We start from the raw sequence: 25,469 nt of genomic DNA on the forward strand, positions 1-25,469 counted from the left end.
AGGGACCAAGACAAGTAAAATGACTTGGGGGTTGATCTCTCATCTCTTGTCTTATTTCGGTCTTATTTTCCCATGCTCCCCCTTGGGCAGAGCGGAGGATGCAATATGTCAGTCAGAACAGTGGGGACGTTTTCAGCTCAGTACTGACCCCTCCTGGAAAGTGGAGGTCATGTCTCAGTAAACAGGTGGGAGTAATCTGTCAGAAGAAAAACAAAATCAAAAGTAGGAATTACTTTTCAAAAATCACCTTTGTTTTTGGTGTCCGTTTTTGCAGCAGAGAAAATATCGCAACTCCAGTTGTGGCTGCCAATTAGCCCACATACAACCTGGCAGGGCTAAACAAGCCTTCCCTCCCCTAAAAAAATAATGAGGCTCTTCCCCTTCAGGCTGACAGCTTTCCCAACCAGCCCAGTCTCGGAACGCTCTTTCCTGCCGGCCGAGCGAGACGGAAATGAAGCTGGAGTTTGGGATGAAGGGAAATTGGTCTCATGTGGGCTGAGATCAGCCTCTGTCCGGCTCAGCGCCTGTGAAGTCCTAATGATGGTGGAGCCGTCAAAGCCTCTGTGCAGGCGCAGTCGCACAGAGGTGACAAGAGGATGGCTGATTAAAGAGGAAACTGGGACATCCCGGCTCTCTGAGGACAGATGAAACGCGAGAGGCTGCTGTTGGCACATTTGTGCTCTCTAAAGTGGGAAAAACTCCAGGGAGGTCCGGCCAACAGGAACTGCTGGTGATTGGGTTACAGACTAACATTGTGTGAGGGCTTTAAAACATTAGTAGCTTATGTCAATGTGTTAAAGCATTTAACTGAAACGCTGTTTACATATCATTAAAGTGCCCCTATTGCCGTTTTTCGAATATTCCCTTTGATGCAGTGTGTAATAGAGACGTAAACGTTCAGTTGTAAAGTTGTAAAGTCGAAAGTGCACGATAAATTAAGTTATTGTAAGAAAAGCCTTAACAAGTCGTTTGTATTTCGAATCCCACTGCGTGACGATTTTACGTCACTAGAAAATACATTTGCGCAATGCCCGCCTATGTTGTACGTTGCCTGCGAACAACTTGTCCCGCCTTGAAACACGTCATTTTACTGACGACAGCTTCTCAAATCTCAGAGTTCAATGCAGGATTCACAAAATGCTTGCTCTTGAAAGATTGGTCATGGGAAAGATGGGTAATTATTCATTCATATACTTTCTACTGGGTTTTCAAAATACATAGTTGTGTGTTTTATATTGAGTAAGTTTCCAGCTAACCCACATTATTACTGTGTTACTGAAATACTTCTGCTCATCAGCTGTGGGCCACTATTAACCTAAAGCTGTGAAACATTCTTACTACTTTAGGTAAAGAAAAATCAGTCATACATCAGTCATTCATGTTAGTGCTGGGCTAACTGTTATTGATACAGTGCCCACATGTGCATCGGATTAAATTAGAAACACACACATGGGTTTGTTGATGGACCTACTCTTGTTAATGCTGATGGTGAGGATTTACAGCTGCAACATCTCATGATGTGCTCAAAATGAGAAGTGTATCACTGAGAAAAGTCCTGATCAAGTCGTCCTTGCGTTGGCAGTTCGAGTTGAATAACTAGTTCTTCCAATGTTTCATCATCTGACTCGCTCTCGGATTGATATGGTGAAATCGACACCATTGTTACCGTCTTTACTGTGTGTACATCACTGAGCTTTAGAAAGCCTCCGGAGCTGAAGTACAGTTGTGTTTTGCTTCTGACGTGTGCTATACAGAGTAGACCAATCACAGCAGACTGGGCCATCTGACCAATCAGAGCAGACCAGGCTCGTAGAAAGGAGGAATTCATAGAGACCGATTCATCCAACAAGTCGTTTGGCAATCACTGAAAAAAGTGGTGATGTGCAATGTATATTATTGGAAAATTAAAGTGTTTTTTGACATTTGATGCATGTTGTAGGAGAACTCCAAAACAAAATTAGGAGCCTAATAGGGGCACTTTAACATTTTTCAACTGTATATTCAACTAGATTTTTTCCATCTAAAGAAAATATAAGTGGAATAAATTTGCCCATGCAAAACTCATCGCCATGATGTTAGGGTGTTCTAGGTGGTTTCCAGGGCATTGCTATGTGGTTGCTAAGGTGTACTATGTGTTTGCTAACCAGGTCAAATTAAGACACCTCAAAGTCTTTAGATAAGGCTCAGGCTCCTTCCTTCAAAGATTTTCCGCCTTCTTTTATTGCCCACCAGGCAATACACAGTTGGGAGTTGGTAATGGTGCAGTTAGGCTTAGCTCCAATAATGAGCACCAAACAATTTCTCCACACCATGCAGCTTGTTTTTGTTTTTGTTTTTGTGCATTTCATAAATAGAGTGAATAAGGACATAGATTAAAAAAAATAATGTTCAAACAAACTCAATACAGGTGTAGTGCGCCATGCTGTGCTTTAAACATTACTGCCATAAACCAAAAATCAGTCTATGCACAGAGACACAGCCAGAAACTCATGCAAGCCCTGCAATACTAAAAAACGCATGAAAAAGGAAACACTCCATTTCACATGAGTGCAAAAACCAAAACATTACAACAAATGACCACAGCAAATTTGAAACATTCTAATGAATGATGATCTAAAAACTAAACCTTCATGCAGCACATAACCAATGAGAAGTGAGCTCACAGTTTAGGACCCTTCCGCCGGGTAAAACGCAAAAAGAAAATCAGATGCTCTGAGAAAAACATGGAGTGTGAAGGGGGAGAGGGGAGGGGCATCCCGTTGCCTCTTCTCCGAGTCTCCTCAGTAGAGAAGACAAGCATGAGGAGGTCAGGATATGGAGGTTCTGTGCATTTCATGGAGAAGTGAAGAGGGGAGTTGTTATGAATGAACCTTATCTGAACATTCACATTTAGAGCAGACTGCTGCAGTTCAGAGAATAAAAGCCTTCCCTACTGACTCATTCAGCTTCACGCCGATCTTAAGAAAAAAAGAAAAACACTAAAAACGCTAATCCAAACTGCCCTAGATAAGACAATTTAGCTGAAATACTAAGACATCATAGCATGTTTATCATCATCATGCTGTTTTGTTTCATTCTGGAATAGTTTATCACCACTGACTCACTAGTCGGCTGTCTGCGATTTTTCTTAAACAGATTTATCTCTCAAAGGAAATTTGGGGCGAGTTGTTCCAAGCACTCCATGTTCCATCATAGAGCCATTAACTTCTAATGGGATAACGAGAAAAATGCAATTGTGCTGTCAGGATAACGGGGTGCAGAGAAATCACAGTGTCACTATATTGGATAAGAAAGGAATATTGAGTAACATACGGAATTTAACCTGTGGGGTTTGTCTGAACCGATTTTTTTGCAGCCTTTACAACAGAAACCAGAAGAAACAAAAGATGTTGACAAAAAAATGGATCAGTGGTGGTTCAAAGGACCAAAAGATCTAAAACTTGCTGTACATGTTAACAAGTTCGGCTGGCATCGCTCTAGCCAATTTTCCAGACTATTTTTTTATTTGTAAGCTTCATTTACATAGTTGCTGAAGAATCACGAGACAGGGCATCTCTCAGCCAGTGGGTGTTAACCCTGAATTAATAGCCCCGCTGACTCAAACTACTTCTGGACTGCTTGAAACTATTGATCGGTTGGTAAGGCAGGCTCTCATGGTGGTGACCAGTGAGCTTCTACTTTGTCAGATCTGGCTATTTCGACAATTTTTGAGAGAAAGGCAGTTGAGTCGGCTAGTGGGATGCCACCTTTTGATCCCACTCCAGAGCTGTAGCAAGATTCAAATAGAGTTTGCAATAGGGCCTTCCCAACAGATCGGCAGGAAACAATCAATCCAATGATTTTGTGTCATAAGCTGACATTTAAGCAAGTTTTTACTTCCTTTGAACCTTCAAGATCGGTAAAGCTATTCAAACTAGTCCATCCATAAGGTTCATTCAATTCTTACAGAGTTCACAGCACAGGACGCAAATGGAAAGGGTGCATGCATGCTCGCGCCGTGACCACACCTGGTGGGGTGTGGCCGGGCGGGGCAATCAGGCAACAGGAAACAGAATGACAGACAGAGATCTCTACCTGAACACCTCCGAGAGAGAGGAGTCGCTGTCATCCGACCTATAGGGCAGAACAGCAGTTGGGTTAGGGGAAGGTGGGAAGAGTCAGTAGAAGACAGAGAGGGAGGGGAAGGGGGAGGAGCCTTCCGGGGAGCAGGCGGGAACAGGGGTGGGGCTGGAGCAAACGGGGAGGAGTTAGCAGGAGGGTTATGCAGAGTTCATTGGGCGGGGTTACTGTAATAAGACTCCACTTCAAACCTTAGCTCTGATCCACCTTTACAAGCCTCACAGTGATGTATTCCCACAGCTCGTGTTTTAGTAATGGATACTTCATGTCTCAGTTCACTCGGCTGTTTGATCTGAACTGTTTTTATTGTGACTATCAAAGAAATAAAACACGACTCTAATAAAAAAGGCCAGCGTTTTAGTGAGACGTATTATCAATACATGTTCCATTCATGCAGCATCTCCTATTGAAATTGCAACAACACTATAGTGCTCTAGGCTAAATGGCTCCCACTCTTCACTCAGACGATATACAAGTACGTTCAAAGCTGCATGCTGCAGTCATCATTCACACATTATTCTAAGTGCTACGGATGTGAAGATTATAAAATATGAATGATATATAAACAAATCGCTTTCTTTCAACAATAGAAAGTGTTATGAAAATGTTTAGTAATTATAATGGATATAATCAGGGGTAAAATTGTATATTGGAAGTAGTGAAGCTCTAAAACAGTCGTTGAGAAACAATCAACAGTATCTGTGAGCAGTCAGTTACTACAGACATATGTTTGTCAGCTTTTACAGCAATGCATTTATAATGGAAGCCTATGGGGAAGGACACTGCACTGGGGTAACTGTTAATAAACGACAGTATGGGCATAAGACTATTATATGCTTTATCATGAAATGTGAATAACTCACTAACAATGTCTGTGCAGATTTGCATTAAATGTTTTACGTCCTGTCACGACCATGTAAAAGCCCATTAAGAGTATGATCCATGTAAAGATACTAGGGGTGGGCGATATGACAAAAATCATACATCACAATATAAGAAATTTTATTTAATGATACCAATATATATCACAATACAGTTATTTTTGTTTTAAATAAGGTTATGATATCAACATTTTATCAACAATCCTTATGACCATTTTCAAAAATCTATTTTTAAATTTAAAAAAAACTAATAGTAGCCTAAAAAAGCTCACTGAAGACAATTAAAAGTGATAAAGAAAGAGCAGAGAAAACAAAGTACAATAGAACAGAGACAAATGAAATAGACCTCCCTGAAAAAGCACTAAAAATACTACATAAAATATATTATAATATAATCAAACATAAAAAAAACAATGCAAAGTCTTACTGTGTAAATTAAATATACATTTATTCTTAAAGTTACAAAAAGTGATTCAGTCAAGAGCAGTGAGAGATTTTCACTCTTTTTTGTTGTTTGATTAGCATTAATAATGACCGCAGGTAAATTTTAATGTATACCGCAATGTACTTGTGCGTTTTTTTTCTCTCACATTACCTCTTTATGTTAACTTAAGACAAAAAAATGTTTCCTTGCAAAGACATGGTCACTTTGACACATATGGAAGTGTATTTAACCGCTCAAGCCCAATTGGGTTTAGCCAAAAGCGCTCAGTTCAGTTCTCACAAGCTCTATGAGAAGCGGCTTCATGTCGCGCGTCTCAGACAGTTCACGCATATACTGAAATGAGTTGTGTTTCGCTGCTAATTTACCCTTCGCTAAGCCACGCCCGAAAACCGCCACAGGCTAATCGTGGCTTAGCAACCGTAACTAGGCGCGGAAAGTCTGTCAAGCTTTTGAGCGAGGGAAACATGCCGAAGCGTTGAGATATTTGTGCAAATCTGATATCCTAAAAGTTTGGATGGCGGGTGGAATTTTTTTCCTTCCCAAAACCTAAAACCCAAGGTGAGAAATGTCAGCCGTGAATCAAGGAGTGTGTGAGGTCCCATTCATAACTAAATGTTGACAGGATTAACAAAAAAACCCAACGTAACGTTGTTTCGTTTGCTCCAACGAACTGAAAAAAAACAAAAAAAACATGAGGCTTTTGATTTATGGAAATTATGACATATGATGCACTATATAGACTATAAAAAGGACTGTCTTGTAGCTTTATTTATTAGTTTTGTATTGTAGTTTGTTTAGACAAATTGTTTGCAAATTAAGAGGATTGTTGCGGTGGCTTAATAAAACCCATCATGTTTGAGAGAGTGACTTTGTTATAAGGCTGTATTTCAGTAACTGTGGGGTTTATGATGTAACGTTATGGCTCAGGTCAGTACCTCTGGCTATTGTCAGGCCCAAGGCGTAGATTAGACCCCTGACGCGTGAGCAGTAGCTCGAAGCTCTAAATATAGGCGGGAGAATCGATGATTGCAAATTGGTCAGGCTAATGTCTTGTGTTTATTCCACAAGATTTATAGATAAGATATTTGATTTATAATTATTTTCTAAATTTCACTTACCCTGCTGTGCATGAACATACGTATGAGGCGGCTACTGATTGTGCTGGGAACTATAGTCTTTAGCTTTAATTTTAATGAAATTATTCTCTAATCGGTTGCATAGTATGTCGTGGATATATCCCGCGTAAGCATACTGCAGTCCCTTTTGTCTTGCTCTCCCAGATATTTCACCTGTTGGCCAAACATGACTAATTATCTCCTTGGAAATGCCTGACATCGGCGCATACATATTGTAATAGACGTGCCAGACACGAAAGCTTGACAGGAGTAGCAACAGTAACTAAGGAGGGCGGGGCTTAGCGAAGGGTCAATTGTGCTTCAATGGTTTAAAATCACCTGTTTTTAAACTGCACTGCGCAAAGCGCATGCAAACATTAAAGCTTTTGTGACTGTGCAGCACAGCAACGGTTTCCGTTGTATCTTGTCTGCCAGTATATCGCCCACCCCTTTTATTACTTGTACAAATTGTTATATGTTGATGTCATATGTTATATGTTTTTATCTCTGAAACCTTGTTAAATGTGCTGCTGCCTCTCTTGGCCAGGACACTCTAGGAAAAGAGATTTTTAATCTCAATGAGTCTTTTCTGGTTAAATAAAGATATAATAATAAATAAAAAATACTAGAATGAAAGAACACTAATGTTAAAAAGAGAGGGTCGAATTTTGTTTTAATTAATTGTATTCAGCAAGGATGCATTAAACTGATCAAAAGTGACAGAACATTAATTTATAATGTTACAAAATATTTAGATTTCTTTTCTATTGATCAAAAGAATCCTACAATTAAGTTGTCTCACAGTTTCCACAAAATTATTATAAAATTTCTGAAGGATCACGTGACACTGAAGACTGGAGTAATGATGTTCAATATTCAGCTTTGCATCTAAGAAATAAATTACATAAAATATTTTAAATTGTAATAATATTTTACTATATTACTATTTTTACTGTATTTTTAATCAAATGCAAAAAATGCAGCCTTGGTGAACATAAGTGACTTTTTTTCAAAAACATAAAAAAAAAAAAAATTAACCTATACTTTTGAATGATATCCTCAATGTACAGTTAATATGAAGCAAAAAGGATGTTGTATTGCTTATATATTGCATTCTCGATGTTGCTTGACAGAATACCTCAGATTATGTCCACAGAGATTAACCTGAATTGAAGTAGGAGCATTTGATTAATTCTATATCACACTTTATATTACCAAATCGTTGTGGTTTTCTTGACTCTATCAGAGCAAGAAAAAAAATGTATAGCCAGTGCTGATTTAATGATCTGAGCACATGGCCTGAAGCTCATGGTGCAGGTGCCCCCTAGGGTGTGTCCAAATCCACTTTTGCTAGTTTTAAAGCAGCACTCTGTAATTTTTGCTCTCGGGGTCCCCCTACAGTTGGGAAAAAATATTGTCCTCTACTACTATCGTAAACTCTGTCATCCTACATTAGGGGATGCGCGCGTGCAATGTTGATCCTTGTCCTGCCTTTAATCCCATCACTTTTTCGTTTCCTCTTTTTTCTTTCCTTCAACAAAACCTTTGCTTTCATATTTTTCTGTGCTGCTTCGGACATGACTATAACATCCGACAAACAAACGATAGTTGGGCTCCATGTCTGAAGTAAGGAATGTAAGGAAGTGTGGGTGTTGGTGGAAGTGACGTATATGCCGTAAAGCAGTCGAATTTTGTAGTTCTTTTTGTTCTTGGGTTACTACCCGAAACCCGAAGTTTAAAAGTACGATTAAAAACGATACAGACCCCGTCACGCTATGGCAGACGTGTCATTCAACCTATTGTAAGTCGATGTATCATAAGAGTCTTGAAAATATATTATGAAGGTTGAGAAGTTACCTAGTGCTGCTTTAACGGTAGAAAAATGGCCCAAAAGGGTTGTCCCTAGTCTCTTAATGAGTCATGGGTGTATTTTGGGTGTAACATGCAATAAACCAATCAGAGTCTCATCTCCCATTCCCTTTAAAAAGACATTTGGGCTCACGCCATGGTGGATTTACTATTTACATGGCGAAATTTTTGAATGGAAAGACTGAACGCTTCTCCTATTATTTGTAATATTTAAAAATGTTTGCTGCTGTGTCTGTGTGTGTAATAAGCAGAATGTACGCGCATTGTCGTTTTCAGTTCCTCAAAATAGAAACACACCAACAATGCACCTGAAAAGAGCTGGTTTACAGACCAGACGCCCATGGGTGAACAGATGGGTGTGAGTGCATTTGATATTTAAAAAACATGATGCTGGACATGAAAAGGATCAATTAAAACGAACAAAAAACACTTGGGTCGCCTAGCATCGCATTGCGCTGGGTGTATGATAGAGCCCAAAGAGTCAAAAGGAAAAATAATATGAACCACCGCCAGTCCCTCGGATAAGCATCTGATTGGCTGAAATGTTAATAAAGAGTCAAGCATTAATCACTACTTTCAAATACAGATTCAGTCAAACTCGAAGTCCAGAAACTTACAACAACATGCACACACACTTTTAATGAGTAACATATTAATGAGTGTGCGACCAAATGACAGGACGCTTTGATTCGCTGACACCAACACTGATTTGAATGTTGATGAAGGTTGTTATTAATATTGGCCTGCATGAATGTCTTGCGTCTGCTGTCCGGGTTTGTTATTCTGTGCTAACCCAAGCAAAGACTGAAAGGCTGTCAGGACTCCAACCTAATCAAGTCAGACCCGCCCACTGGGGACCAATCAGTAATCAAGTGGAGAAGAGTCTTCCCGGACGAAAATAATTAAGATCACACTAGCTTATATACTGAGACTGACATGCACATTAACAGGTGAGATTATGAAAGTACAGGCGCATCGGCAGACATGAGTATAGGATCTAATTAAGTTTTAAACAAAAACAAGTGGCATTGAAAAAGTTGATTAGCACCACATGAACAGTGAAGTATGTTGCTATGCAGTTATGGGCAGTTACTAGGAGTGTAACGGTACATAGAAGTTATGGTTCAGTACGTACCTCGGTTTTGGTGTCACGGTTCAAAATGAGTTTGGTACAATGGGACAAATGGTCACACTTTAGTTTTTCTATTAACTAAGTAACTATTAACTGTGACTTTTGCCTTAATAAACCCTTAATTACTGCTTATTAGTTAGTAAGGTAGTTAAGGTTAAAGTATGGGGTAGGTTTCAGGATGTAGAATATGGCCATGGAGAATAACATATTAATATGTGCTTTAGAAGTACTAATAAACAGTCAATAACCTAGTAATATGCATGCTAAAAAGCAACTATTTAATAGTAGGTGAATAATTGGACCCTAAAATCTCCAATGCTAGGTTTCTTTTTGCTTATTTTGAACAGACAGTATTGAAAATTACAGCCTCCTTTAGTGTATTAGGCACTAAAGGTATTTGGTCACAATAGGGTGACCAGATGAGCCTGGCTGAAATTGGGGACGGGGGGTCTGGGATGATGGGATGGGGGGCTTCTATGACATTAGACTGCGTAGAAAAAAGATGCTACAGCCAATAAGCAGCCGGCGGGGGGTGGTTGCAGGAACGATTCAACCTCAAGACAGTTTTTAATGTTTATCAGACAATAACTACTCAAGATTTTGCTTTAGTATAATTTTCAGGACAATTAGGGCCAGATTCGGGATTCGGTACAACAATTTAGATTTCAAGATTTTTGACTTCTGGTCACCCAAGGTCACAATCAGCTCCAAATCTGAAAAGTATCTTATAAGCAAGTTATAAAAATACAAAAGTAGAATAATGAAAAATAAAACTTCTGCATTAGCAGTTACAATTGGCACCAGTTAAACTATATTTAATCATTCAAAGCTTAAGCTCAACCCTACTATACTTCATTTTCCGCATTTGCTCTGTTTCACACACAGTTGAGTTCATGGGCCTTTCGAAGTATACTCCTTTGTCTGTGAACGCAGAAAGCCACATTTGACCTGTGCACTCTACCTGGAGGACTTGTTTTCAAGAGCCAAAGTCATTCGCACACAAGCGTGTCACACGAGTCCTGAAAAGTGAAGCCAAAGCTCGATCGCCCTCCGGTGGCTGGTCCCAGTAAAGCTCCTAAACCCCGTCCACGCCATGTATTCTAATGGGACGTGAGACAAACTAAACAATCAAATTACACTTAAATATTTTTTTCCAAAGATGGTTTTTTGTCATTTTAGTTCATATTTATCACACTGATATAAGACCATGTTTTCGTTTTTTAAAATAAGTTTAGATTTAGTTTGTTTTTTGATGCTATAAAACAGGAGTGTGACATCATGATTGACAGCTTCTCTAAGTTGAGATTGGAGCTTTAGCTTTCATTTCTACTTTCCATGACGGTTTATTTCACACAGACATAATGAGTTGTTCTGCAGCTAACAGATACTGTGTGAGTGTGGGCGGGGTTTAGATATCACGGGTCTACTTCCTGCTCTCTACTGCGCAGACGCAGGTCCCAAATCAGCTCAAGATGTCAGCGCCATATTCAGACATTGGCGGCTTCACTTTTCTACAATTGATGATAGTGAAGGGGGATAGCCCATCTTTTTTCCAGTCTATGTTCGCACTTGCTTTGTTCTTTTTCTCCTCTTTTTACTCTTGTGGTGATTAGAAAACAGCGTTGCATTACAGTGCTCGCCCCCTTCTGGATTGGAGTGTGGATCACCTGTGACTGTGTACTGAACCGTGACCGTTCAGGACGAATACATATACCACTACACTCCTAGCCTGGATGCCAGCCGAACTTAGCCCCGCCCACAAAAACTTTAGGTCGGGCGGTTCGGTCTGGCCTCGATCCATAGAGGAGTAATTATCCCCGAACAGAAACTGTTCGGACCAATGAAATCATCAGGGCGGGCTTTAGACAATGACGGACAGATGATCAACAGTAACGTAATCATCACGTCATCAAAGGGACTTGGATTATATCAATTGAATATATTGAATATATATTAATTAAAAAAATTTACAACACCGGCAAAGATCGTTTATTCCAGCCTGATTTCAGCGCATGTGCAGACAGGGTTGCCAAGTTTTTACAACAAAACCTACTAGTCCTAAACAATAGCTTCTCGGGGGTTCTCCGGAAAAAATGGCGTTTGGGGGGTAAAATGTGTGTTATTTTGGCAAGGTTGCCTGCTAAAATTTGCACTCATGGGTCTATATATCACATAATAGTCGCTTCAACCCGCGGACATGGAAAACAACCTGAACGCTGAAAAAACGCGGACTTGGCAACACTGTGCGGTTGAGCTCAGATGACATTTGACAACTAACGTAATGCATCACTTCGTTGCTCTGATTGGTTGTATGTCTGTCCAATTGATGTCTTCCCTGGTTCGGTTGAAACACGCCCCATAATCACAGCCCAATGGACTTATTCTGACTAGAATTGAGTATGACCACGTCAGGCTACTACACTCCTATTATGTATGTACTTTGTGTGTGTGTGTGTGTGTGTGTGTGTCAGTCCAGGGCTTTTTAGTCAAAAAGGACAATTGACTAATAGTTCACATTACTGAAACATTAAAACATTTCTGCATATAAAAAAACAAAATAAAAAAAACACAAATAAAAAATACAGTTAAATACCAGGGTAAATTTTTCTTCTGAATATTTTGGTCATGCATTCTAGGATTTTTTGCCCATTTCAAGCCTAAACGCTTATATTGTGCTTCTCCTCAGTAATCCAGCATGATCTGAGTTATCGCAACGAAAGGTTGAACCTAAGTTTAATACCGTCAGGGGTTTGCTCAAATCCCTAATTCTAAGTATGAGCTACAGTAATAGCGATGCTTGCCTTAGCATTCGGCACTAATTATGGGGATTTCACACGGAACACAAAATTACTGTGCTAAAGGTGGTTGAATAACTACGAACAGGATGGCAACCCAAGCGTTGTAAACAAACTGCGGAATGATACAGCCTAGTAGAAATTACATTAGGAGAAATCTACAGTCTGTGTCCTAACCCACACACACTAGGAGAGCGCAATATTCAAGGGGTTGGAAAAATAATGAGATAAATCCCTGACAGGCGCATCAAATGACCAATTTAGATCTCAATGGCAATATCAGACACTGCTGATTCAATTATGGAAGGAAAGTGCAAACAAAACCTATCTTCAGAGGGTGGAATAATTGGTTATCCTTCCCTAATGTGCCCACTTGTGGTGTTATAATGAGAATTCACAGGAGCCGAAGAACTGACTGTAGCTTCTGCTGTCAGCTTTGAGTTATACTAACCATTCGACTGCAATTAGAGATCAATACTGCCGGCGGCACGTGTAGGGTTAACACTGAGCTGCCAAACTAGTGGATTAAAATACTATAATACAATTAGAGATCAATACTGCCGGCGGCACACACAGGGTTAATGCTGAGCTGCCAAACTAGTGGATTAAATCCCTTAATAAAGCACTCGAAGTAACCTGACAGAAAGCAAAGTCATTTACATGGAGCTAAAGGAGAAGAAACTAGTTAGGTGGAAAAGAGAAGCGGGTAAATAAAACTAGAGAACATGTGGGCGGTTGCAAAATCCCATGCTCAGGTAATTGGGTCCTATAAAGGGAAATCCTCCTCTGGTGAATTTTCCTATGTACCAAGATAGTTCATGCCGTCTGTGTGTTTGTGTGCAACTCACTTGTCGAGCGCCGAGCCCTGACTCTGGTTGCTCGTCAGGCGGGAAAAGACATTACGGTCGTTACGTGTTCGGAGCGGAGGGGAAGGAGGAGGGGTGTAGCCAACGTCTGGACTTCTGGCAGAAAACAAACACAAGTTTAAGTATGTTCATTTTCTTGGTCTTCAGGTTATGTAGAGAATAGCATTTTACCAAAACATATTATTTCTGCAGTATATGTCAATGTCACATTTATGTGTATAGTACAATTAAAAACAACATGTTGACCAAAAGACTTTACAAAAGTAAATGAAGAGCCATAATACATGCAACAAAAAATAAAATGTTTAAATAAAATGAAAGTAATAATAAAAGAAAGAGTAAACACTAAAAACATACATTTTAAAACATTCTATCTATCTATCTATCTATCTATCTATCTATCTATCTATCTATCTATCTACCCATCTACCCATCTTGAGGTGAAAAGCTGTCTTGCTATATCAGCATGATAGAGTTGAGTTTGTGGCAAACCCTTTAACAGTGCTTGCATTATATTGTTCTGTCTTTTACTACATACAGTTGGTAGTCCACCAAATTATTAGCCTATTCTTGGTGCAGGGAGACCGTGGGGTTAAATACAGCCCAGGCACATGTGACACTTGTTCGCAAAATTACCACCAGGTGGCGCAAAGGGACGGTATGCAACATTGCTCAGTAAGGCTGTAATTGTGACATTACTTGTTGTAACCAATTATTACACGAGGTGTGCATTGTGCCATTAAATAAACCTAATGGCAAAAAAGGTGGATCTTTAGGTGGAACAGTAATGTGGCCTAGATCCCTTTGGAATGGTAACTTGTACTGCCTCGTCTAGAGCAGTGCTTCTCAAACCCATCCACTCACCACTGCACATTTTGCATGGCCGTTGTTCAATACCAAGTACGTGAACTTCTGACTTGCGTCCTTGGTAGTTCAGACTTTCTAAATTCGATTAGGGAGGACACAAGTTCGGTAATCTGATAATGGAACAGCAGCGTTCTTGATAGCGTGCCTCAGCTCGCTCTCACTTCTGTATGTATATTTTAGGCTACAATAAAACTAAATATGTCATATAACATCACTATGCCTCTTTTCATTAAAAAATAATTGTGGTTCAGGCAATGCATATCCTTAATTATCTTCACCGCCCACTGATCACCTGGATCTAACAACTCCAGAATCGCCAGACAAAAATGTTAAATATGCTTGCTGGACTTTTAACTATACTTGGCTAGATGTGAACTTTGAATTGGAACAGTACTTGAGCAGCGACTGATGATGTTTCACAAGTCCACAAGAGCACGAGTACAGACAAAAACACATATTGAGTGTGTTTACATACACAAATATCTCAAATAAATATAATAACTCACAAATAAATAACTCACAAATATCAGCTTATTGAAATAAACAGTTTTCCCCGTTTACATGCAAACCAGTAAACTGACAACGCAAGTAAACCGCGTTTACAGGACTTTATTAATAAACCAGGTTATTTCCTTGGCGTTTTCCAAACGTTAAATCAGTTGTGATGTTAAATAAAGCGTGCACCATGTCAGCGGGAGATTTGCGGCTCATATTCTCTCATGCAGTTACAGATGCAGCGTTTTGACTGAACCTCTTCTACTTCTGCTGCATGAGAAGAGAACACATCTTTACCATTTCACACGGGTCTTAAGAGTCTGTGTGTGTGATATATGTCCTTTTTTCATGCGAAACGCTAGCTCGCTGGATGTGTCAGTATGCGTTTACATCTTGCTGTAAGTTTGTGTTTTTGTCACCTTGCAGACTTCAATAAGCCGACAGAAAGCAGGTTCATGCGTTTACATACTGTGCAAAATTGGGGTAAGAAGCAAAAAACTACCTGTCACGACCTGTTTATGTCGTTTATGACCATACTCTGATAAAAGAAATGGGTTACCGCATTTACATGACCATGTTCATTGTCGGCTTATTAGGCATAATCGGCTTAAGAACGTGCATGTAAACGCACACAATGAGAAACGGCTCATGTCTCCCTCACCTAACAGACCTGATTCAACTTATCAGCTCATTAGTACAGACTGCAGGACCTACATTGGGTGTGTCTGATGAGGGACACATGAAAAGGTGAAGCAGTGGGGAGTCCCCAGGACAGGTTTGAGAACCACTGCTCTACAGGACACTTTGAGACCTCATCCCCCTTCTCAGGGAACCATGGTTACATACGTAACCGGAGATGTTTTTCCTGCCATATTTTTCCGTGAACCCAATATCGTGTATCGTCTTATCTCATGAGCTAAGTGTATTGTGGAAGTTGTGGCTTTTTTAACAGCAATAACTCTGATGGCTATCTATAGAATCAATTATGTATTCATTTTGTGATTTCTGTCCAGTCTTTAGAAAGCAAAATCTTAATGGTTGTTCTGAAACTTTCCCAGGCTCTAAATTTAAAACCCCAGCACATTCTGAAAAATTGTTTAGCAGATTCCCGCTGATGAACTTACCTATATGGCTGGCCTCTGTCATATGACTGCCTCCTTGTTAAGGGAGACGTGTCGGACCCTCTGGACTGCCTGGGGCTGGAACATAAACATATAAACTGTGTTATGTTTTAAAAAACGTAATTGCGAGAGGAACGATTACAAAAGGCAAATAATTACACCTCATAACTTATAAATGAGTTCCACTCACAAAGTGTGTCCTCTGATAGGCAGGCTGATGGTTCGAGTCACCAGCTCTCTGGAGTACGGCTCTTTGAGGAGCAGGCCGTTCTCATGGATCTCTGATAGTGAGGCCAGGGACTTAGTGATGCTCTTGGAGCTGAGGTCCAGAATAGGGCCCAAATACTCGGCTGACACCGCCTTCATTTGCACAGATAGCCGAGGCTCAACCTGTGAGAGGATATGCAGTGAATATTTCAACAAAAGACCACACTGCCACCTGCTGGTTATACCACACAGAACAGAAACGAAGCGCTGCTGAGCCATTTATTTTAGCAATGTCTTAAAACACTATCCGATCAATGCCAAGACATCAATTTTGAGTTGTACCTTCATCTTAAAGTCATCTTGACTCGCAGACAACTTCATTTGAGAGAAACTGTGGCAGAAAGATGAACAGTGATGTTCAGAATAAAACCCTGAGATTATTTCATGATAATGTTGATGTGGAAAGTGGTCATACCCGCCCTCTGACGCCTGGCTGAACTCAGACACCTCCTCATCTGTGCTTGCATAGCCATTCTCTGAGGAATATGGGAAACCAAAATGACTAATTAAAACCATAATTCCACAACAAAATGGGGAACTACATTACCACAGTATGTCAGTTTTTCAGCTGCACATTCAAAAAGGAATAGGGAGGAAAATTTGTTATTTCATGGTAAACGCATTAAATGAAAAAAGAAATACAAATGAATTATTCACCTTGCTGGACATTGTGGATTAGTGCATGTAGCTCAGGGATACACTCGGCCTTTTCTCTTAGAGCATCCAGGATCATGTGATTTTGGGAAGAGCCAATCACATCCGTCTGCCGCAGCTGACCCTCCAGCAGGCGAATCTGAGCCTCTTTCTGAGCAACTTGCAAGCCCTATATACACAAACACACCATCATACACTACAGCTCAAAAGTCTGTAAGATTTTTTATTGTTTTTGAATGAAGTCTCACCAATGCTGCATTTATTTGATTAAAAATACAGGGGAAAAAGCAGTAATATTATGAAATATCATTAAAAAAATTAAAAATCTATCACAATATATTATTAAATGTGATTTATTCTTGTGATCAAAGATTAATTTTCAGTATCATAACTCCACTCTTCAGTGTCACATGATCCTTCAGAAATCATCTTAATATGCTGGTTTTAGCAGCATTGTTGAAAACAATTGTGCTGCTTAGTATTTTATGGAAATCATGATACATTTTTTTCAGGATTCTTTAATGAATAGAAAAGTTAAAAAGTAAAAGAGATTATCGACCCCAGACTTTTAAGCAATAGTGAATGTATTCGCTTTCTCTTTTGCTCAAATGTGATGTTTCACACGAGAATGAACCTCATTGGTTCTTGCTGAAGCTCAAACATGCCTCGTAACACGAGAATGAACCTCATTAAGTCTTGCTTAAGCTCAAACATGCCTCGTAGCACGAGAATGAACCTCATTGGTTCTCGCACATCAGAAAGCAGAAAACAGGAACAGAAAGCTCTTATATTTCATCAAAAAGATCTTCATTTGTATTCCGAAGATGAGTAATTAATGATAGAATTTTCCTTTTTTTGGGTGAACTATCCGTTTAATACTGTATTACTCTAGATGACCCTTAATTATAACAACAAACCGTTTTGTTGGATTTGTCTGCCTGGATTTACCTTGTCAATAGAGGCTTTGAGGAAGTAGTCCAGGAGAGAACGAGCTTCAGCCAGCGAGCAGGAACTAATGACCACCGAGGTGTCCACTGAGTCCAGCTCATCCTAAACCAATTACAAAACAACCTTGTGTAAATATAAGCGGGTTTAATTACATACATGCAACCATTTTGACGTTAAGACAATAAGCAAGCAGTCACATGTGAGATGACGTTACCTTGGTCTCCTCGATCTGTACGATGGTGGCCTGGCAGTCTGACAGACTGTCGCTGATGTAGTCAATGTTGGCATTGAGAACCTCGATCTCCTCGTTCATCTCCTGAAGCAATCTCTCCTCCTCATCCTCTCTGAAGCCCTCGTTCAGTAACTTTTCTCTCTTGCGCAACAGCGCCTCCTGCTGCATGGACAGCTCCTCACGTTTCTGAAGACACATTACAAAAGTTTGATCAATTAAACATCCGTAATACGCACAGTTGTTTACTTACATCTATACAAAAAAGGCATGGGGTTTCAGGAAGATCACTAATACACGCTGTATAAAAGAAGAAATAAATGCAACAATCACCTTAATGAGGCGATCCATATCAGCTTCCACATTAGTGATGGTCATTCTCTGCATCACAATATCCATGATCCTCCTCTCCAGAGACTGCCACTTCTGACGGGCTGTCTTTGAGAAACTTGCGCTCGTACCCTTTCGCTGGAACTTTTTTCTGCTACTAAAAACAAATAGAGTACAGTTTTAATCAAAATGATCTTTTAAACAGTTTTATTCCATGGCAGAAACAAGCTACTATATCTAATAGATCTATGATTAAGCATTAAATAAATGATTTTTTACATTATCCTTTTAATTAAAAGAAATTAAACTAATTTTAAAATGCTCTTAACTTTCAAAATGTGAGGCATTTCTGACTGAAAAATATTGGAAATATTGAAATAAATATTTTAACAAATGTAAAAAAGGATTGTATCCATTGTGATTTGTTTGGATTGGCATGCCTGGTTGATATTATTATTATATATGATATGATATATTATTATTATAAACGGTTGTGGAGCAGTCGTGGCCTAATGGTTAGACTCAGACTTGTACCCTTCGAGTCTCAGGTCCAGCAGGAACTGTCGGTGGGGGGAGTGAATAACCAGCACTCTCCTCCACCCTCAATACCACGACTGAGGTAAGGCACAACAATTCGCAGCAATATGACTGCCCACTACTCTGGGTGTGGGTGTGTGTGTGTGTGTGTGTGTGTGTGTGTGTGTGTGTGTGTGTGTGTGTGTGTGTGTGTGTGTGTGTGTGTGTGTGTGTGTGTGTGTGTGTGTGTGTGTGTGTGTGTGTGTGTGTGTGTGTGTGTACTTGGATGGGTTAAATGCAGAGCACAAATTCCAAGTATGGGTCAGCATACTTGGCCACACTTTACTTTCACTTTCAATTAAAAAGTATTATTATGTAATTATTTACAAATAAATATTTTAAGTTCAACAGTATCAAATGTGACAGGAAAGACATTATAATGTTACACAAAATGTCTACTTCAAATAAATGTGACCTGTGATGGCAAAATGAGTCGCAATGAGCAAATTTTCCAAAAAAAAAAAAATTTATTTTCACATTCTCTATTAAAAATAGTGTTCACTTGTTTTGCCTTTAGCTTGAAATGTTCCCATGCGCATTCCGACTCCTTTTGCCAGCACGGGTCACAAATGTTGTCTATTTGAATCAGCACGACTGTTTTCAACAGATCAGAAGATCATTATTAGAATGATTTCTGAAGGATCATGTGACCCTGAAGACTGGAGTAATGATGCAGAAAATTCAGCTTTGATCACAGGAATAAATTACATTTTAAAATAGAACTCAAACAGAACAGCTATTTTGAATTGTAGGAACATTTTACAATATTACTGTTTTTATTGTATTTTTAAAGGGTTAGCTCACCCAAAAATAAACTTTAGCGCTAATTGCTGAATCAATCAATGATTTGGATCGCGTGCCAAACTGCTGAAATCACGTGACATTGGCGATCCGAATCATTGATCGATTCGCTGATTCACAAACGATTGAATCTTTATTTGAGGTTTGAAAACAAACGCGGAAGAGAAGACAATGCTGAATAAAGTCGTAGTTTTTGTTATTTTTGTTATTAAAATGTATTTCCGATGCTTCAAGAGATTCTGACTAACCCACTGATGTCTCATATGGACTACTCTGATGATGTTTTTATTCCCTTTCTGGACATGGACAGAATACACTTGCATACGTCTTCGGACTAAATATAAAATATCTTAAACTGATGAACGGAGGTCTTACGGGTGTGGAACGACATTAGGGTGAGTCATTAATTATATCAATTTCATTTTTGGGTGAACTAACCCTTTAATCAAATAAATACGGTGAGCAGAAGAGATTTTATTGAAAGCATTTATATGTGCGACTCCCTGACCTGGCCAGGTTTCCTCTGGTCCCATGGCTCTCGTTCTCTCCCAGGTATCCGTTCATTTTGGTATTCCACTGGCGTATGATGCTGGAGACGGAGCGTGTGGATTCCGGTTCGGAGGAGGTTGTTGTGGTGCTGGTGGTCAGCTCCGCTCCGGAGTCCACGCTGGTGAGTCTGCGGGCCACTCGTCCGGCCACGCGCTCCGACATGGGCTTGGCCATCCGTCTCAGAGCCGTCACTTCCTGCGTCTTCCTCCGCAACACGATCTCCTGCTGCCGCTTCTGGGACTCCAAAGCACGGATCTGATACTGATGGAGCAGCAGAGCGAGAGCAAATACTTTATACACCATGATAAACAACTGGAAGAACTCATCTTCAATTGTTAATCCCACAAACCTCTTGTCGTCGCTGCTCTTTCTTCAGTTGTGCGATCTCTCTGTTCCTCTTCGCATCCACCACCCTCCTCTTTTGCTGCTCCTCCTTCATCTGCTTCATGAGCGCTACCTTTAGATGGAACGACAAACGGCATTGTCTAATGGTTAAAAAAATGTCTGTTTTTCCAAATCATAGCACATTTTCATTATACAATAATGTTGCTTATGAATAATATTAAGTTGTTTTGGATTTTTTTTATCAGTTGTGTGTACAAATGTCTAAACTTTTGATTGGACTGTCAAATATATGAAAATAGAGATGTTTGTTTTTATTTTGACTGCACTTTTTCTGGATTTCTGGTTCATACGGTTTTCTTTTTTTCTGTATAATGCACAATTTACAGTAAAGTAAAGAAAATGTAAAGCCTTCTAAAATTTGGGTTAGTAAGATATTTTGTGTGTTTTTTTTTTGTTTTTTTTTACAAATTTCTTCTGCACACAGAGGCTTATTTGATTAAAAACACAGTAAAATAATATAATGAAATATTACAATTAAATAGCGTTTTTCTATTATAATATATTTTAAAATGTAACTTATCCCTATGTATTTTCAGTCTTCAGTTTCACATGATTTGTACTGTTTAATATTTTTGTGCAAACCATGAACATTTTTTTTCAGGTTTCTTTGATAAACAGAAAGTTCAAAAGAACAGCATTTATTTTAAATAAAAATCTTCTGTAACATTAGAAACGTCTTTACTGTCACTTTTGATGAATTTAATCCATCTATGATAAATAAATGTCACAGTGACCCCAAACTTTTGAACAATAGTGTATCTAGGTGTAGCCACTTTTCCAACAATGTTAAATCTCACAACACCCTCAAAAGTAAGCCCTTTCCCCATTACCAGTATGCTTACTTTTAGAATGCAAACTAGGACACATTCTATGCTTAAGGGATCATTTACTTCCATCAAAAAATCCTACAGTCATGGGAAAAGTGGTGCTTTTTTAATTACAGTCTTAAAATAAAAAGCTAGCACTGTCTTTAATTACAGTCAGTTATCTATAACAGTTGATGAAACCATTGAAACGTTGTGTTGTTTTTCTCCTGATGGCCTCTAGGGGGCGGTGTGTTCCTAAAAATAAAGCTCCCAGCGCTCACCTTTGCTTTCTTCATCTCGGCCACTTCAGACTGCAGTTTCCTGAGCTCTCTCTCGTAGCGGCTCTGGTTCTTCAGCAGGCGAGCGTGCTCCTTCTGAGCCGCCTGCAGCTTCAGCAGATCTCTGTTCATCTCCTTCAGACGCTTCTCATAGTCCGATTTGATCTTACTGGCTTTCTCTTCGGTGTAGTTCTCCATGGACACTGGACAAGAAAATGGTGGAAGAATTGTTTACTGGGATTATTAAAGTGCCTTAAAACACCAATTTACTGTATATAAGTTAACACAAATATTACTCATATAACAACTTGCATTTGTCGGATGTCTTTTTTCAGAAAAGTATCCATTATAAAAATGTTACTCTTATTCCTTGTGAAGCGTTACTTCTAATTTCCTTATGACTTTGTAAATGTAGTTTTACTGAAATGAAGCACACAGTCTCACTTCCTGCTTGAAGCTACGTAGGTTTTTAACAAATTTGCGTAATGGCAGCCTGTGGTCTTCACTGTCCCTATGGTTTTACCCTGACGTCTACTTTGACCCTCAAACACTGTAGTTGGGTTTTTCCCAGAATTCGGGCCTATTTCTGTCCACAGGGTGTAATTCTATTAAAAACGAAATAAATCTAATATATTTTGGCACCACTAATTAATATAAATAAAAACAAGCCTGGACTTTTTATGGCTGCTCTTACTAATGATTTTAACACATTTTATTGGTGTTTTGAGGTACATTATCTGTGATTTGGAGTTGTAGTGTGTGTTCGGTCAGTCCAAAGACGTGGTGCTGCGTTTCCCTCAGTTTTACTCTTTGTTTTGCTAATGTTTGAGGCTTCTTTTAGAGGAAGTGCTCTGACAGCGATGCCATGCAAAGTGATTAAACATAATGTATTAGTCATAATCCGCCAAATTGGCTAGTGTGTTGATATGCGCTACCAACCACAGTGGATTATCACCCGCATCTGGTGTGTTGGCGGGTGTTCATTTCAAACCCTGATTATAAATAAATGACACAAATGATGCCTCCACAAATAGATGTGACTGTGGCAGATGCTCACTGAGGTTGTGCAGCACGCGGTCTCTCTCCAGCTGCGTGTCTCTGATCTTGTTCTGAAGCAGGATCAGTTTCTCCTCATACTGGCTCTTCAGCGTGAGGAGCCGCCGCTGGCTGTTCTCCAGCTCATCGATGAGCCTCTGCTTGATCTCGATCTCGCACGTCAAGTCTGCAAGATCGGCCTGTAAGTTCACTGAGAGAGGAGGAGCCACAGAGCCACAGGTTAAAAGGTTAGTGTTTAATGAAAGGGACTGACTGGACATTTTTAACGAATGCATCCGAGAATGCACCTTTCTCATCCGAGTCCGAGTCTGAATCCACCAGGCTTTCGTCGCTGTCGAACTCTTCCTCCTCCCTGGTCTCCTCTTCCTCCTCATCCTCATCACAGCCGCTCTCCTCGTGATCATCCTCCAGAAGAGTATACATGCCATCCTGCACAGGGTGAAAATAAAACAGAGCGTTGCGTGTAAACACACTTCTTTTAAAGTTTAAAAAGAGTTTAAAAGGTTATTACAAGATTTTTTATTTATTTATATATATATATATATATATATATATATATATATATATATATATATATATATATATATATATAATATGTTAATTATTTTACAATATAAAACTCCTGTTTTGTTATATTATGACTGTATTTAAAGATTTTATTCTTATAAAAAACTGGTGTATAACCTTTATTTTTTTTATATTAAGACTTAATGTTATAACTTTATTATTGCGATATTATGACTGTTCAAACACTGCTGTATCACTTTATTCTTATAATATTATGACTTTATTCTCAAAAAAGTACTGATATAGGCATTTTCCCACTCACAATATTATGGCCTTTTTTCCAGTAATTCATTTTTCTCAAAAACTTTTTTTTCTTTAATTAATTCAACTTTATATTATTCAAAAATATTACAAATTTATTTTCATAACATACTGGTGTATGACATTTTCCAGCAATAAGATTATATTTTTTTATTTAATTTTAAAAAATTCATAAAACAATATTTACTGTAATAATTTTCATGTATTACAACTTTATTCCAAAACCAAGAATAAATAATGTTTCTTTAAAAATTAGAATATGTGAAAAATATTTTATTTTGCCTTACCTTACCTTATTGTATAAGGTTTTATTTTGCAATATTACAGCGTTATTCTTATTAAATACCGGTACTGCTGCATTATTTTTTTCCTCTGAAATATCAATTTCATTCTTGAAATTTTACTACTGTACCCATTTTTTCTTAAACCATTTTGTCTTTATTCTCATAAAACACTGCTGTCAATGATTATTCTGGCATTATTACCACTTTTTTCTAGCAAAGCTATGACTCTCTCATAACATTACATATTCATTCTCATAAAATATTGCCATGCAACTTTATCCTCACAATTAGTTTTTTTCTTTAACACGATGAATAAATCTCCTTTCTCTCACCTCTTCAGGTTCATTATCAGAGTCTCCATCTCCATTTTCTCGTCTCTCTTCGTTTTCTCTGCTCAGCCCATTCTCGCTCTTTTCTCCATTTTCCTGAGGATGAAGTTTGGCTCTCTTCTTCAAACCCTTTTCTTTGTCAGGACTAAAAAAGAAAGAACAATCATTAATGTTCCAATGGACAATTGACAGACTGACATGTCATCACTACAGCGTTCATCACAATCTCACACAAAAAATAAGGCATCAGGCCATAATTCTGACAATCTGATGCTAACGTCATTTGATAGTCATGTAATCGCACCATAGGGACTCATGCAGAGGAGAGATTTATCCTGGTGCTTCTGCTTTTTACTCTTAGCAGGTCAGCTGAGACATCTAGTAGTAATTCTGTAATGCTGGGTTCAAAAATTACCCATGGCCTTTCTCCCATAACGGCCACATTAGAGCCGATCTGAAGAGTGTTCCTGCAGTCATATTCATTATAACGGACAACTTACTGAGAGATACTTGTATCTATGCCAGCTCGCCGTCCTTAGATTGAGCCGGTCAGGACACACTGGCACACACACAAACAGAGATAAATCTAATTCTGACACATTTTACAGCCTCTTATTGGCTTAGTAACATAAAACAGAAGAGAGCAAGCATATTAAAGTCTTCCAAATGCACAATCAATGTAATAAGCCCTCAGCTAATCCCAATGCTAAGAAGAAAAAACTGAATAAGAAAATAATAAGTATTTATAAAGAATAAATAAGTATTTATTTAAGAATGACTTCAGTGCTGTTCTTTGTTCTTTTCTCAGAGAAAAGCTTAACTCCAAGTCTTCCAGAGTCGCAGTCAAAGATGATTCGAAAGACTGCCGCCGTTCGCCAGTTTCTGTGTTTACTAGAAGCACGCAAACGCAACTCTGCCGTTGTCATTATGGCCCCGCCCACCGACTCTATACACGATGTGATTGGCCCGTCAAGAGTTTGGCGTTTACAGCTCAGAAGGGTACTGATAGTTGCTAGACGACACTCACGGGCAGATTAGATTTGCTGCCGCTAGGGTGCGTCTAGATTTCTAGGCTAGCGCTCTGCAATACAATACTAACATGAATGATCAAGTTATAAATAATATATTCATTTTTTTAAATATTTAAACAGCACAGTACATTTTCATTGTTCAGTACTAGTATAGTTGAGTTTTTCTATTTTTGTAATAAAGTTCAGCACTTGTTTTCATTCAGTATCCAGGCAACTATCGGTTGATTGAAAGGAAAGTTCACCGAAAAATGAAAATTGGTGTATGCAACATTCTTCTTTCAGACGTAGGACGCTCCGGAGATAATTGGCTATTTCTCATGAGAACCAAGTTTTGTGTCGCTCTATCCTCTGCACTTCCTCGTTCACCCGTAAGTATGCTACGCCTGCTTTCTA

The 25,469-nt window shown here is 39.0% G+C and overlaps 1 protein-coding gene across 5 annotated transcripts in view; it reads right to left on the minus strand.

The window, feature by feature from the left end:
- The window catches only part of kif21b (kinesin family member 21B), a 132,820-nt gene that overhangs the window by 37,591 nt on the left and 69,760 nt on the right, over positions 1-25,469 (minus strand). For 2 of the 5 annotated variants that reach the window (XM_067432081.1, XM_067432077.1), the window contains exons 12-27: positions 24,049-24,190; positions 22,892-23,033; positions 22,606-22,794; positions 21,552-21,751; positions 20,409-20,516; positions 20,019-20,320; positions 18,137-18,290; positions 17,789-17,992; positions 17,575-17,676; positions 16,630-16,795; positions 16,388-16,448; positions 16,255-16,303; positions 15,896-16,095; positions 15,709-15,783; positions 13,205-13,318; positions 4,075-4,113 (exon numbers count right to left, since the gene is read on the minus strand). In XM_067432081.1, the coding sequence (XP_067288182.1) occupies positions 4,075-4,113; positions 13,205-13,318; positions 15,709-15,783; positions 15,896-16,095; positions 16,255-16,303; positions 16,388-16,448; positions 16,630-16,795; positions 17,575-17,676; positions 17,789-17,992; positions 18,137-18,290; positions 20,019-20,320; positions 20,409-20,516; positions 21,552-21,751; positions 22,606-22,794; positions 22,892-23,033; positions 24,049-24,190 (2,247 nt within the window). The remainder of the gene's footprint in view (positions 1-4,074; positions 4,114-13,204; positions 13,319-15,708; positions 15,784-15,895; positions 16,096-16,254; positions 16,304-16,387; positions 16,449-16,629; positions 16,796-17,574; positions 17,677-17,788; positions 17,993-18,136; positions 18,291-20,018; positions 20,321-20,408; positions 20,517-21,551; positions 21,752-22,605; positions 22,795-22,891; positions 23,034-24,048; positions 24,191-25,469) is intronic. The other 3 variants (XM_067432078.1, XM_067432080.1, XM_067432079.1) reach the window with 3 other exon arrangements.

This window comes from Pseudorasbora parva, chromosome 22 (assembly GCF_024679245.1).
Source record: "Pseudorasbora parva isolate DD20220531a chromosome 22, ASM2467924v1, whole genome shotgun sequence".
Lineage (NCBI taxonomy): Eukaryota > Metazoa > Chordata > Actinopteri > Cypriniformes > Gobionidae > Pseudorasbora > Pseudorasbora parva.